Here is a 16,874-nt window from a genome sequence, read left to right on the forward strand (position 1 = left end):
ATATCTGCTCTCGTGACCTTTTTCTCTGTTGGTCTCTGTTTCCTTTAACAATGTCTAGACTGGATTTATGATTCATTTAATGTTATTTTCATGGGTAAAAAATGCTTTTCTTCCAAAAATAAGAACATTTCTAACTGACCCTACATGAATTAAAGGTTTGATACGCAGCATAAATAGAGTCCTTTTCTCATTCTTCATTCAGGGTGAGCATGCGTTTGTGTCGTGTGTGTGACGAACGAGAGAAGAGAGAGAGAAAACACAACTGAAAGCAGAGATGTAACAGAGAGAGAGAGAGAGAGAAGGACAGACGGCACTGAGGGGAGGGGAGGAAACACTGGGCTCAGTCACACCTTCCACTGCCTCTCCGACACGCTGAGCAGATCTAGTCATCGCGAGGAAGATGCACGTCTACACCAGACCCCGGACAGGACAATAGCTGCTAAAGCCGCCGAGACAAATACATGCCAAGGACTAGAGGGGGAGAGAGAGAGCAGAGGGAAGGACAGCAGCAGCCTTTCAGAGAGGGCAGGAAGAGGCTACGTTTGCGGGGTTTATTCTGAGGATTTCTGCTCTTCGTCCACTCTGCCTCCCAGTGCTGCTGCTGCCGAGAGGCTACAGTCAGTTTTGCAGTCCGAGACCATGAGCGAGGCGAAGAAAGGTGAACTAGCCATCCGGGATAAAGCCATCCTGCACCAGCAGAGGCGTCTGAAGCAGGCGACCCAGTTCACGCACAAGGACTCGGCTGACCTCCTGCCCCTGGACGGGCTGAAGAGGCTGGGCACGTCCAAAGACCTGGTGAGTGGACTGGATCCGAACGAGTGTTTGAATGGTTGTATGGGATGTCAGGCGCTCGGCAGCTGCTAAACACCCCCTCGAGGGAAAATCGTTAAATTAATCAACACCTTTGGGCAGTTATGTTAGCACATGGATAAAAGTGGGAGTTTCCATGGAAAACATGAAACTGTCTGGGTGACCTCTAACTTTTCAATGGTAGCGTACGTACGCACAGAAAAAAAAGACAAATATGGGATGATCAAGCATGAACTTTTTAAAAAATTTGTTGAAGTGAGGTGGAATGACATGACATTCCAGGGTTATCTTCTGCTGCGTCAGTCTCATTTAAATTATGTCTTTTCTTACTGTTTTGATTCAGAGTGGGAGAAATTACACACTTGAATCCCCTCAATCACATAAAATTGATGCATTGGCCTTATGAATTAGAATCGCTTCGGAAAGAAAACATTTTTTTATATAATTAATTGAGCCTGGAACTGTAATTTCTAACATTAACTGAGTCACATTTTAGTTGAAAAACATCTTGGAAAGTGCAGCTAGAATAACTGAGTGTCATCTGCAAAGAAACAAACCGATATGCAAACAACTAACAGACATTTAATGTTTTACAAGGCAAAGTTGATGCATCTACCAAGACAAACTGCAGTGTGTGTGGTAAATGACTATTCTAGCTGGAAACAGCTGATTTTTAATGGAATATCTCCATAGGGGTACAGAAGAACATTTCCAGCAACCATCACTCCTGTGTTCTAATGCTACATTGTGTTAGCTAATGGTGCTGAAAGGCTCATTTATGATTAGAAAATCCTCTCCCTGACAGAGTGTGGACCACCATTTTCTTTAAACACTGAGTCGACTGTATCACCATAAAGTGCAACTTAAAACAGAAATTCATCATCAGAGTCATGAAAGATGCAGAGTCTTGCATACAGGGAAGGTCTTGTCAAATCCGGTTACAGTTCTCTGTGCAGTGGCGCTCCAACACACACCGATGCATGTACACACTCAGAAACACACACGTCTTCAGGTTGACATACAGGATGGAGGATGTAAAGTGGGATGTGTCCAACCTCATCCCCCAGAAGCCTCTAAACCACAGCTGTTCTGTGCACTCTGGAGGAACTCCCTGTAATAATCTTAACAATTTATTACTCCAGCTCTCCTCTGACACAGTTCTGGTTTGATGGCGGCTTCCCAGATTCCCCAGAGCTCTCCAGGAACCTCGACACAATCACTCTGGCAGTGGGAAGCAGCACTAGCAGTGCTCTGTGCTCTGCAAATATCACACTGTGCTGCATTTATGTCTGCCAGATTTTAATACCAACACTTGCTGCTAGAAGAACATTCCACCCGCCGTCTCCTCTGTCAGTGACTGAGCTGCATTTATTGGGATCTAATGATAGACATGCTTTCACTCTGTTCCCTCCCATCTTAGCCCTGTTTTTCTGAGGTAACAAGTGGTGCAATAATAAGTAAAAGAAATTTAAGTTGCGAAGACATTTTACTGTTAGTATATCTTAACAACTATTGTATATAGAGGTACATCTGTGGTCCCCAAAGAATGAACCCTGCTCATATTATTATTATTATTATTATTATTATTATTATTATTATTATTATTATTATTATTATTATTATTATTATTATTATTATTATTATTATTATCTCACTTTTCCTCTAGCATCCTCATCAAGTTAGGACAGAAATTTTTATTTGTGCAGCGTTTTGATTTATGACCAAATACCTGCAAAATGCTAACAAGAAAAGCACTCAGAGGGCGCAGTACCTCGCCAAGGCTGCTCAGTCATATCATTTCTGACAGATGAAATCTTGAAAAAAATTCGTGGCAGAAATCACGGCAACATAGAATGTGGTCATTTAATATTAAACATAGATGTACCCATAAACAAATGACCTGAGGACAGGCGTGTGTTATGCATGTGTACATTATGTACAGATACCGAATTGCGTGACCTAAATATGTAGCCTGTTTATGATGCATAAGCTGCTAGGGTTAGGTACCTTGGGTTGCTGGGGGACTTTGGGTTGCTGTGGTACCTTTGTATCCTTGGGTTCGGGGCACCTTGGGTTGGTGGGGGACCTTGAGCACCTTGGGTTGCTGGGGAATCTTGGGTTGCTGTGGTACCTTTGTATCCTTGGGTTGGGGGCACCTTGGCTTGTTGAGGGACCTTGGGCACCTTGGGTTGCTGTGGTACCTTTGTATCCTTGGGTTCGGGGCACCTTGGGTTGGTGGGAGACCTTGAGCACCTTGGGTTGCTGTGAATCTTGGGCTGCTGTGGTACCTTTGGATCCTTGGGTTGCTGGGTTAGGGTTTTGTAGCGGGTGGTGGGAATTGATGGGACTCAGAAACACCCCCACAACTTAATCGATTGTTCCTTGTATCATTTCCGACACATAAGTCCTGATAAGTCCACAGAGGTCGATTTGTAGAAGGATCACAATCATGTGATCATCAGCAGGCAGCTGACGGAGCGTTCACTTGTTGTCATGGTTACAGTGCCGCTATCTATTGATACAGAAATCTTTAACAAATCCGTGGATCCAGACTACAAGCCCCATCACTGCCAAAATCTAACCACTTGGTCCTTAAAGTTACGTTCGGTGTGTCAGGTTTAAATTAGCTCTAAGTGTCTCTCTTACCAGTTCTTTTCCTGATGAAATTCATTAGAAGTGATACAGATGCTCAGCTGAGGTTATATCTCCAGTTAGTGATAAAGGAAAGGCAAAAAATATGCTTTTATATTTGATCCTGAGTCCATCATTTAATCTCGAGGCTCTCTGATATAACAACATCGATGAGGAGGCGCAGCTCGGTTTTGTTAAGCCAGCTAACATAAAGAAAGTCAGGCTTGATTCTGCAGTCAAAGCTGGTAGATTCCACACTAAAATGGAAACAGAAAAGCTAAAAGGGTCGATAATGGAGCCATTTCTGTAAACATTCACCACACCTTGTGCCTGCAATGGAAAGCTGCCTCCTAAGGTTTACAACTGCTCCTATTATGACGTTCTGGAAGCTTCTTGTTGGCAGCACAATAAACAATAAATCCACTAAAGTTCTTAGTGTAGACCACATAGAAAAACCTTCACACTCACCAGTGTTTCTTCAACTCACAACTGAACGAGTGATCAAAACATCGTGTGACATGTCGGTGTTGTAACTGCACTTTAACTGGTTGGAAAGAGACAGAAAAAGAGGTTTTATCTTCTCAGAGCATTCCTGAGCCTCTCAGAGCTGCGAGCATAGCTGCAGGCTCCTGTTGTGTTATTCCAGAGTTTCTCAGGCAACACAGACAACTACAATACAACAACACATCGGAAACACGACAAAAGATTGAACAAAACAAAGAAAAAAAATCCAAGTTCAGTTAAGATTGCCCCAGAACTCTATTAGGTTCAAAGAGCTAAATGCACAAGTCTTCCCTGTGATTCAACATCACCTGCAGCGGCCTGAAAACCCTCTTATCATAACACCAATTATCTGCTCCTTAATAACAGAATGGAGCTCATCTCAGGAGTTATCAGAGACCCAGTCTGTGCTGCAGCAATGGCAGCCCAGCACCGTTTACACAGCGACTAAATCAAGTGATTTTTGATGTAAGAAAAGCTCTGGCAGATCGAGGAAGGAGCTGAAACCCTCGCAGCAGATAATCGACTCATTCAGACGTTGGATATGTGGACTATAAATGAAGAGAAAGCCTGGTGTGTTTCTGAGGTGGCTCGCATCCCAAACCTTCACAGACAAAAGATGACATCATCAGCTGTCAGATCCAACTGTTTGACTGCAGACTATCGACAATTCTTCCCGTCTTTCCCATTTTCCTGCATATATCCACATATTTTATAGACTCTTTTGAGCTGTATCCTTCAAAAACAAATCATATCTTTGACAGTAAAGGGTTTAGAGCCAGGGTGTCCAACATGCGGCCCATGGGCCAAAACCAGTCCTCCAGAGGGTCCAATCCGGTCCTCAAAGTGTAAAAATTACAGAGAAGACATTAACTGCAGATTGTAAATTAGTAAAACTATAAATTTAAAATAATTTCTAGACCATGACAAGTTGTTTTGATCATAAAGTAAAATACTAGATTGCTCTTTTGTCATTTTGTGTCTCATTTTTATAATATTTTGTTTTGTTTTTGGTGTTTTGTCTCTCTTTTGTTGTTTTGATTATAAAGTAAATACTACATCATTCAGTTCCAGATACCTGTGACTAAATGTTGTTTCTTTGTAGACACTCTGTGATCTGGAAGTTGTAATGTGGAAATGATAAACTGAGGCTGAATGTTGTTGAAATTGAATTCATTTTTCTTCAGAAGTTTCAGGTTTTCATAATGTTTTGTAAAAAGATAACTCCTTAAATGTGTAGCTTTTTGCACTAAATTAATGGAAAAATTTGGAGTTGTGGTTATTTGTAGGTTATTATGCTGTGATTTTACTGGTCCGGATCACTTGCGATGAAATTGGGCTGAATGAGGAACCTGAACTAAATGTGTTCCAGTATGGGCAACACTTGTGGGAAATGCTGGACATGTTGACCTCAGAATTTTAGGGGATTTTTGCATAAAAAACAATCAAAGAAATCCAACTTTTCTTTGTAGTGATTCATTGTAATATAACTGCGTCATGCTGCACAGAAGACAGTGCAGAGCTCTTTGCTTTTAACCATGGCTGTGAAAGACTTATGGTGCAAGACAGCGACTATTTATTCTTTAAATACAGCAACAAAAAACACCCAGAAACAGCCTGGGGTTTAGATGATTAATCAGTCTAAAAACCAAAGTGTAAGAGCACTTTTATCTTCTCATCATTGCCAGACTGTTCCTTTATATTATACTCCATTATACTTCTGCTCTGCCGCTACACATTATTCTTACTAAAAATCAAAGAAATGGTTCCATAATCTTGTTTTTTTTGCTGTACCCTCGTGCATCTTTAATTTCTGCTGGCTGGCCTGTCCTGTCCTGTCTGCTGTGTAATTCAGCAGCAGAGCCGGTTATGTAAGAGTGAATTTGTTTTGCTGCTCTGTAGCCTGAGGTCCTCTCAGCAGCAGCAGCAGCAGCAGCAGCAGCAGCAGCAGCAGCAGCAGCAGCAGCAGCAGCAGCAGCAGCAGCAGCAGCAGCAGCAGCAGCAGCAGCAGCAGCAGCAGCAGCAGCAGCAGCTGCAGCAGCTGCAGCAGCTGCAGCAGCTGCAGCAGCTGCAGCAGCTGCAGCAGCAGCAGCAGCACTCCAGCCATGTTGTGCTGCAGAGTCAGGGAAGCAGCAAGCATGAAAAGGGCAAAATCCACCTCTAACACAAGAGCGACATTAGAGACGAGGTCGGGGAGGACACACGCTTTAGCAGGGCCATTTTATATAAGGCTTCGAGTAGATATATGAATATGACGTGAGGAGAGTCAACAAGAGAGCGTGTGACTGGGTGTGTGTGTGTTGGGTTGGAAACAGTCGAGTGTAGTTATATTAACACCTGAGCTGAGTTATTGTGTAACCACTGTGTAACCTTCATGTTTTCTACTGTATGCACACAACATGTGCTCCTCACAGCATGCTACCAGGCTTCCAGCAACCTCTTTAAGCTAGTTTAAAGCAGCTATGCATTAAACCGAATTACATAAATGCTTAACTTTGTCAGTATGGACACGCTGGTTAGACTGAGAAAGATTCTGCACAATATGACACTTCAGTTCATTAACCCTCCTGCTGTACTCATTTACGGGCACCATAATATTAAAATATATAAAAAAAAATATTGTTTCCGTGTCTGAAAAAAATCCAAAAAATCAGCAAAAAAATTCCCCAAATTTCTGAAAATTTGCAAAACCTTCAGAAAGAAAATTACAATAATTCCTTAAAAATTTCCATTAAAAGCATTATTTTAAAAAAAAAAAAATCCCCAAATTTGGCAAGAAAATTCTTGTAAATATTTTCAAAAAATGAGCAAAAATCTTCCAAAAAAATTCCTAAAAATATCTAAAGTGATTCCATATATATCAGTAAAACTTCTAATATTTTCTTTAAGAACATTCACATAAAAATCAACCAAAATCCAATGAAATTCGCTGGATTTTGATTGATTTTTATGTGAATGTTCTTAAGAAACATTTTTAACATTTCCTTTTTTCCCACCAAAAAATGTTCAAAGATTTCCCAGAAATGTTGAAAATGTGGACATCAGAAGTTTCACTGTGAAAATTCATATTTTTTCCCACATTTTCAAACTTTAAAACGGATCAATTTTGATCCGCAGGACGACATGAGGGTTAAATGGAAAGTCAGCAGCTCCAACTCGGCTGTATGACGATGGAGGCAAAAATTAGATCTCAAAACTTGGGACCAACTGAGCTTGGCTAAAGTAAGAAAATATAAGTTTTTTTCTGGGATAATCAGTCCTTCAGATATGGTCAGTTTAGTAGCTCATTTTTACCATTTTGTTTTAAAAAAAAAAAAAAAAACACAGAATGCAAAGCAGATTACTTCAGAAAAATACCGATGCACTTATTCCATTTCCTAGGAATCAGTCTTTGTGGCAGACGGCTGTCTTCAGGATTGACGCTATAATCCAGCACCTCCTTATTTTAAAATCAGCTCATTTGTATGGAGAGGTGTACATGTCACAGTTTGGAAAAGGCTTTTCTCTCATAAACAAACAAAAAACATTTGGTTTTGTCCACATATCTGCCTCGAAAATGCAGTTAAGCTGAAAATCCTTTAAAATCTCATATTGGTGATTTTAGTGCACAAGATCTGGCTGCTCCTGCAAAGCTTCCCTGTTCTGCTCCCTGCAGCTTAACTGTCTGTTTGCTCATGTCCTTCTTACAGATGAGCGTGTGTGTGTGTGTGTGTGTGTGTGTGTGTGTGTGTGTGTGTGTGTGTGTGTGTGTGTGTGTGTGTGTGTGTGTGTGTGTGTGTGTGTGTGTGTGTGTGTGAGTGTGTGTGAAGGCCTATCTGATGGAGAGATCGCAGTCTCCAGGTATGTGCGAGGATGATCAAAAGCTACAGAACTGGGATTGGATGTAGAACTGCTGCATAGAAGGAGCTTATACAGGGTTCCTGCAGATACCAACCAGTCACATTTAATGCTTTTTAATGCCATTTTAATGCTATACTGTAAAAATTTTAATGCCACAACCACAAATTCAATAAATTACATGGGTTTGTTTTGTTGTAAAAGATGATTTTTATATGAAAACTGTCCCTACATTTCACTATTTCTGAATCCAGAAACCACCCCTGACCACCAACGGGCTGTAGTCATTCTCTGAAATCCACGTTTTCTAGCTATTTTTGCTGGAATTAGGTAAACGAGACACAAAATGACAAAAATGAGATGCAAAGCGACAAAAACAAGACACAAAATGACAAACAAGACACAAAATGAAAGAAATGAGACACAAAATGACAAAAACAAGATGCAAAGTGACAAAAACGAGACACAAAATGAAAAAAACGAGACAAAAATGACAAAAATGAGACACAAAATGACAAAAACAAGACACAAAATGACAAAAATGAGATGCAAACTGGCAAAAATGAGACACAAAATGACAAAAACGAGACGCAAAATGACAAAAATGAGACACGAAATGACAAAAACTAGATATAAAATGACAAAAACAAGACACAAAGTGACAAAAACGAGACACAAAACGACAAAAAAACCCCACCCCTGACCAAACATGCAGATGCACATATCTGACGAATCGCAGTCTATAATTATATATTATGATTGTAAAATAGTTTTCTTGAAAACTGCAGAAAGAATTTTTAACGCCACTGAGAATCAAATGTAATTATTTTTAACGCCATTTAAGGCCTTAATTTTTGCAAAATCAACTTAATGACTATTAATGCTTTTTAATGCACTGCAGAAACCCTGTTATAGATGGAAAAACATGAGCAAGTACCTTTGGTGTGAGCATTAAATCCAGCTCAGTTTTAGCCAATGAATGGTGCCATTTAAAGACACCATCGTGGAGGCGTTACGCCGTCCTCACAGCAACATTTGTGGACTTCCTGATCTCTTGAATCATGAATTTGTACGAGCAGATGGTGCAGCCGGCATCAGGTTTTTATATTCATGCACTTCCTGATTCACTCGCCAATTCCAACTCTCAATTGTTTGTTTTCCCCAGAAGGCAAAGTAGCACTTCAGAAGTGAAGAGCAAACATGACAACGTCACTCAGAGTGATCGTGGAAGCTTTCAGGACTTTGCCTCTTTCTGCACCAAAACATACCGTGGCAAATCGGTTCACATCGAGGCTTTATTATTAGCTCTGGGACAATTAAGTGGGCTGGAGAGAGGTTAGCGTGAACCCGTCTCTCTCTCTGACATCTGGAGCTGTGGATAGGCGGCAACACTCCCTCAGCTGCTGCCTCGGAGCTGTTTAGGAAGACAGGAGGCTAAAAATACCAGACAAAAACAAAATCCACACAACAACCCCGACAACAGGGGGACAGGAGGCACTAGAAGGAGATGTTTGTTGAGGATGGCAAAGTGTGACATGTGACACCTCTGCCTCTAAGTGCAGTTTTGATATTTATAATCATATTCGTTTATAGAAAAAGTTCCTGCTTTTGTGAATATGTAATGTTTTTGTGGATATGCTTCTGTGAGACATGCATGTGAGCATACACAAATTAGCTGAACGGGGTGTTGAAAGTAAAATGTATAAAGAGGGCAGCAATCAATTTTTAAAAATGTCTTTTTCAGGACTGACTGATCATTCACGGTTGTAAAAAAAAAAAAAAAAAAAAAAAAATATATATATATATATATATATATATATATATATATAAAAATAAATAAATATATATATATATATATATATATATATATATATATATATATATATATATATATATATATATATATATATATAAAAAAAAATATATATATATATATATATATATATATATATATATATATATATATCCATCCATCCATCCATTATCTATACACCGCTTAATCCTCACTGCAATTTGCAATTTTTCAGAAATTTGTGGGATTTTTCTGCTGAATTTTTGGATTTTTTTCACTCAAAGAAACAATATTTTTTGGTGCCTGCAAACGAGGACAACAGGAGAGTTAAAGCAAAAAACATGTTTCCAAATTGGCATCCAATGGCTTTTTCATCATCTGCCGAAACTATAACACACATTTACCTCACCTATAAATATGTATAAAAGCTCTAATTTAAAAAAGATAGACTAATCAATTGATCAGGTTAGTTGGTAAGTGGACAAATAGACTGATGAGCCTATTCAGCCCTTTAACAAATGTGTTTCCAAATGAGATCAAATCATCCAGCAGACCCTCAGCAGCACTACTGAGACCACATCTGAGCTCGAGCGTTGGCTGTAAATAGTTTTGCATGAAGAATTTCAGAACCTTATGAAGAGCAGAAGAGAAGAGACGTAAAGGAGTATGAAGAGGAGGGTCATGGAGGCAGCAGATGTGAAGCTGCTGGAGCCTCCTTACAGTGTAACAGGAAGCTAGCCGCCGGGGACGTCCATCAGAATGAGAAACAGGACATTAGGAAGCTCACGTGACCGAGAGACGAGCCTGTTGCTCTCAGATAATTAGTCCACATGGCAATCAGCCTCGAATCTGACTCACAGAGAGAGAAATGCAGAGGAAAAGAAAGTGAGGAAGAGGAGGAAGAAGAGGTGGAGGAGCAGCTCTGGTGTCATTTATTAACAGTGGTGTTGGTGGCTAGGAGGCCGGTTTGGACTGGTTCGTGTTCAGGGGTCACCACAGGACTCACATCAGCAAAATCAGCAGCAGGCCACGTATGAATGGACACAAAGGAACACTGTGTCTGGGAGACGGTCGACCACTTTTAGTCTGTACTGTGCCCTTTATACCCGACCACACACCGAATACATGTGTATCCTGCACTGTAAAACATCACAGAGGAACTCAGTCAAATCAACTCATCTTTCCTTATTCACTTAATGGAAATATACGGATTTTGATCATTTGTTGCTAATTGAATCTAAGGGTCAATATGTAATTGCAGGACTTTTTGTATCATAGTTGACATTTTTGCTGTTTTCAGGTCTAAAATCAACATGGCCGCCTATAACCAAACACCACATGGCATTTTTACAGAAACATTCTTCTAAATATTATATATATAAAATTGAGGAGAACTGAAATTGAAAGCTATTTCTAAACATATTGTAGTAAACCTGTTGACATGCCATAAATCCACACTTGACTCACACACTACTTTATATTAAATAACTCAGAAAGCCTTGGAGCCTGGCCAGTCTTTTCTTCATTTTTGTAATGGGTAACTTAGTTGAAAGTGATTTCTGAGACACAAAACAACAAAAATGAAACAGGAAACAACTAAATCAAGACAGAAAATGAGAAAGGGGGGCAGTAGGCAGTAATGGTGACGACAAGGTGTTTCAGATTGGAAAGATGAGATATGTCAATGTCAGAGACTTCAAGAATAAATCAAGATGGGGAGATGAAGCCGAAGGAAAGGGCATCTCCTCGAGTCCTGAGCAATGGAACCAAGCGAAGGACCAGATTTCAGAAATTGACGATGCCATTAAGAGAGCATAAGCATTCCTGCCAGCGTTATCTGTTGAACTAATTGAACATATTGTCTCATTAGCTTTATCCAGAAGGTTTTGCTTGTAGTTTTTAGTCTACGATAGTCTTGATGGAGCAATCCAAGACATTTTACAAACCGATGGCTCAACTACAAAGCCTAGGAGCCCCTTTTACCAAACTGTGTGTAGAAATATAGCTCTAAATCTGTGCAGTGCAAACAAGATTACTGGTATTTTTGCAAATGAAATCCACTGATCGATGACTCATCGCTCTCTGCAAGAAGATCTTTTACATTATTCACATTCACGCACAAGCTAATGCTGATAAATCCAGTTCTGTGCATTGAAACCTGCAAAGTGTGGCCTATAAAGCTGCGTAGTAAGCGCAGTCATACTGTAAAAAACATGAAGGAAGCTTGGGGGTAAAGGTAAAGGTATTGGTATGTTATGGATAGCTGCATTTTTTAGTTACAGACTCCAACTTGGGGAGATGAAAATGGTGCATTTGTTGGGGACTATTTTCAGCTGCGGATTTATACACAGTCGCTGCTCTGTGAGTTAAAAAAAAATGTGTTAATCGATTTGTTTCTGGTCTTTTTGTTAGATTTATTCAATATAAGACGACTACAAAATATCACCCGACTGATCTTTTAAGCTCAATTGTTCATGTATTTTTCAGAATTGCATAAAATCAACCAATTGGAAGGTCATTTCTAAACCAGATGAAAGAAGAGTGATGGGTTTGGTGTTAAATGGATGCCATTAAGTCTCTGTTAACCCCAACAAACACCATAAAACTATTCTTCATCTGCCACAATATCTGTGACACATCTTACGATCAGGAACAACGAATGTCCAGAATCCAAAATCTCAGACCCTGCTGTGGCAAAAGAACAAACAGATCACACCTCAGCCTTGCCAATTCTCCTTCAGCTGCTTCGACAATGAGAAGAAAAAAAACGCTGTCCAACGAAGCTGAACAGCAGGCTGCATAGTGTGTAACAGATAAACTCTTTATGGGATACCGCTGCCTGTTGACTTCATTAAATTTCATGACATTAAATCCACAAGGAGGCCGTATGATTGATGCCGACGCACATATTCTCAGCCTGTTAGCAAGCAGCCAGAGATGTGTCACATGACAGTTTATGAAGAGATGGAACCCACACAGCTAGAAACAAGAATATGGGGTCCAGAATCTGACACTGGGAGCTCCTCACACAGCAAAATCAAAAACATATTGATCGTACAGCACTTCAGTTAGGAGACTAATGATCCTTTTCATGATGCTCGGGGAAATGCAAAGAGAGAGAGAATAATGTTGCCACCAGTGAGCTGTCTTCTTCCCTACAACTATTGATTCCTGTAGATTTCACCCAATTATCACCATTAAAAGTTTTCTGAATGAGCTATTAGAAGTACATGTTTGCATCTTATCCATCGATAGGCAGACAGCTCTCAATGGGTGACTGTAATACTGAAGAAACATTGAAAATCTAACGTTTCTCAGTGGATTTAGAGAAAGCATAATTCACACTAAATCTAAACACATCTGTAGCTTTGGTTCCATCTAAATGTAACACAAATTTTTGGCAAATTTTGACAAAACCAGTAGAAGAAAATCAACGTATTTCCATCCACGACCGTTTTGCTCATTTTAGCCGTTTGATCTTCTAGATAAACAGCTAGCTGGCGATGCTAATTGTATTCACAAGCAGACCAAGTCCTCCACCTCTCCTCTTACTCCAGATGTTTTCACTCAAAACGTGCATAAAAACAGGTGGACTGAAACACATCTTGAGTCAGTACATATGTCAAGATGCTCCACTTTATCTCCCTCTGCAGCAGAAGTCCTGTGGATGTTTTCCTGCTGCAGGTCTCAGGTTTAGGACCAAACCATGCACAGAATCATCTCTGACTGCTGCATGAGGAACTGTTGTGTTCTGACGCTTTAGGGAGAATGGAAGCTTGGAAATGAAGGGAAACAGCTTAAGCTCTTTGTAGACATGATGAGGAAGAGCCTTGAGGAAAAAGAAGAGCAGCTGTTTGTTTTCTCTTCATCAGGGTCTGTTCAAGTTGACTGAATTATGGGTTGAGTGCAGTTTTCCAGATCAGTTTGGGTCGGGTCTGACTGTAACCCTGTAAAACTCACTCTATCTATCTATCTATCTATCTATCTATCTATAGTCTCTATCTATAGTCTATCTATCTATCTATCTATCTATCTATCTATCTATCTATCTATCTATCTATCTATCTATAGTCTCTATCTATAGTCTATCTATCTATCTATCTATCTATCTATCTATAGTCTCTATCTATCTATCTATCTATCTATCTATCTATCTATCTATCTATCTATCTATCTATAGTCTCTATCTATAGTCTATCTATCTATCTATCTATCTATAGTCTCTATCTATAGTCTATCTATCTATCTATCTATCTATCTATCTATCTATCTATCTATAGTCTCTATCTATAGTCTATCTATCTATCTATCTATCTATAGTCTCTATCTATCTATCTATCTATCTATAGTCTCTATCTATCTATCTATCTATCTATCTATCTATAGTCTATCTATCTATCTATCTATCTATCCATCTATCCATCTATCCATCTATCCATCTATCTATCTATCTGCAGGGTTAAATTGAGTCTCTTCTTTCCACTTTAATTCATCGTACAGTTTTAATACAACTTTGCCTTACTGCTGAACTGTAAAACACATCCGGCACATACGCAACAACAAACGCTGGCTGCTGGCAGCGAGCTGTTATTAACATGATTTGCTCATGATCTGACCCCAGAGCGGTCAGGCTCAACAGAAACAGATGCCAACCATCAAAGGACATGTAGAGAAGCTAATAGCTGGAATCACATTATGTTCTTTGTCTATCAGAGTCAGCCTTTGCTTCCCTGCAGTCTGATGATAATCTCAAACAACCAACACTTGGTCAAACTCTCTCTTTGGACCTTGACATGATTTTTTCCATTTAATTCTTTCCCCACAGACGTAAAAATACTCTCTTGCCTCCAGACTCAGTAAGGAATTACTTTAAAATAATATTTTCTGTGCTTTAGCTGGTTCACACATTCCTTTAAGCAGCTGTGCGTTGTGTGATTGTAAAGGAGGATAATTGCTTTTAATAAGTGTGTGATTTATCGGTGAGTGTTGAGGTGGAGAAAAGGTAAATTGAATTGTAGATCATTAAAGAACAAACGCACAGAGAGCAGGCCAGCAGGCCAGAAGAAGAAGAGGACAATGTCAAGAGCACATCAACAGAGAGAAAAAACCGTGAATCTGATTCATTTGGAGGAGTTTAATGTGAAGGATGCTATTTGAGTGGAGCCTCCACAGAGAGGAGAGGATTAGGACTCAGGGTTTGGGCCGGTTTAGATAATTAATACAATCAATAGAGGGCAGATGTTGTCTTGATTTCTATTGATTGCAATGACAGACGGAAGGTTGAGAAAGAAGGAAAAGATGAGAGGGTGAAGGAAGGAAGAAAAGAGGAGGGAAAGAAAGGCGAAGGAAGTAAACAAGGAGAAATAAAATGAGGAAAGGAAGTGGAGGGTAATGAGAGTAGGAGAGGAATGTGAACATTATATTGTAAATCATATCGTAATCTTAAAAAAAATAAAACTAAAAAAATAGCCCCACTATAAACTCAACAATCTGCTTAATGGTTGACAAAAGTGGGAAGAAAAAAAATGTTTTTAACAGGATTTAAACTGGCATGTGAAGAAAGGAAAAGAAACAAGAAGACAAAAAGTTCAGCTCTTTTCACACAGCCGCTCTTTCAGCTTTTGGCTCCTAATTTATTATTATTTGTAGCCTCATATTTCAGCCTAACCTGGCAAATATGAATGATTTGTGCTTTGACAAACCCTTTTGCATTCAGTGTTTTTATGTGAAGCCTCATGATTGCCTCATTTTGTGCATTTGTTCTGTTACAAAAGCATCCATTCTTACTTTTGTCTAATATTTAAATGAAACTTTTTTTGCACAAAAACAAATGAAAAAAACACCGCATACAAACCCAGAACAGAACCAGAACCAAACCGGGTTTTCAAACAGTATAAATGTCAGTGAGACTGTCCCCAACATAGAGACAGGATACTTCAGAATCTATCAGTGAGTCATGATGTGAACTTTTCCTGACATCAGACAGCAGAACATTAAATGAAGCTGTGAGGAATATCAACAGAAAAGTGTCAAATATTGTCTTAATGTCAGAATGCTGTACTTTAGCTTTAACTTTTGCACACCAAATGTAAGAAAAATGGTCCCTCATTGAATGCAAAACCTGATCTCCTGGGTAAAAGTCCTGCTGCTGATTTATCCATTTGTTCCATAAAGCACATGTAGGAGTCTTTCTATATGGAAATGAGAACACAGTTTCCATCCATAATAAAAGGAACGAGACATTTAACTGTATGAGGAGGAGAGCTGCTGAGGTAAGAAGGGAAGAAGAGGGTAGAGATCATCAGCACCTGCTCAGCTGGAGCTCAGAGAGAACGACCAGGCTGAGCTGAACTCAGTGACATGCTGCTGATTACCAGACTGAAGTGGACCGATGGAGGCCGATCAGTGAATACACTGCAAAAACTCTAAATCTTACCAAGTCTGTTTGTCTTATTTTTAGTCAAAATGTCTCATCCCACTTGATTTAAGATAAATTCACTTAACAAGAGACATTTCAGCAGATGGAGGGACTTGTTTTAAGACAATGCATCTTAAATATCTTGTTAAGTCAAACAATCTTGAAATTATCTTGTTTTGAGTTGAATTTTACAAGAAAACTCAAAATAAGTTTAACCCTCGTGTCTCCTGTGGGTCAAAATTGACCCGTTTTAAAGGTTGAAAATGTGGAAAAAAATCTATTTTCACAGTTAAACTTCTGATGTACACATTTTCAACATTTTTGGGAACTCTTTGAACATTTTTTGGTGGAAAAAAAGAAATGTTAAAAATGTTTCTTAAGAACATTCACACACAAAAAAAAAAATCAACCAAAATCCAGCGAAATTCACTGCATTTTGGTTGATTTTTATGTAAATGTTCTTAAGAGAAAATATTAGAAGTTTTACTGATATATATGGAATCACTAGATATTTTTAGGATTTTTTTGGAACATTTTTACTCATTTTTTGAAAATATTTACAAGAATTTTCTTGTCAAATTTGTGGGATTTTTTAAAAATAAAACTTTTAAGGAATTACTGGAATTTTCTTCCTGAAGGTTTTGCAAATTTTCTGAAATTTGGGGAATTTTTTTGCTGAACTTTTGGATTTTTTTCAGACAAAGAAACAATATTTTTTGGTGTGCATACATGAAGACAACAGGAGGGTTAAAGATGACCACAGCCTTTGTGATATCACACAATGCTCTCACATCCAGTCTTATTCACAGTCCTCTGAAAAATATCCAAAAAATGAGGAATCTCCCACAAGCTGTGATGGGAGTCGGAGGTTAAGAGTAACTGAAG

At 39.1% G+C, this 16,874-nt stretch overlaps 1 protein-coding gene across 1 annotated transcript in view; it reads left to right on the forward strand.

The window, feature by feature from the left end:
- Nucleotides 1-286: 286 nt before the first annotated feature.
- The window catches only part of nrip2 (nuclear receptor interacting protein 2), a 44,420-nt gene continuing 27,832 nt past the window's right edge, over nucleotides 287-16,874 (forward strand). Inside the window, exon 1 of the mRNA XM_023270959.3 lies at nucleotides 287-795. Within this exon, the coding sequence (XP_023126727.1) occupies nucleotides 640-795 (156 nt within the window). The 5' untranslated portion in view covers nucleotides 287-639. The remainder of the gene's footprint in view (nucleotides 796-16,874) is intronic.

This window comes from Amphiprion ocellaris, chromosome 21 (assembly GCF_022539595.1).
Source record: "Amphiprion ocellaris isolate individual 3 ecotype Okinawa chromosome 21, ASM2253959v1, whole genome shotgun sequence".
In the NCBI taxonomy this organism is placed as follows: domain Eukaryota; kingdom Metazoa; phylum Chordata; class Actinopteri; family Pomacentridae; genus Amphiprion; species Amphiprion ocellaris.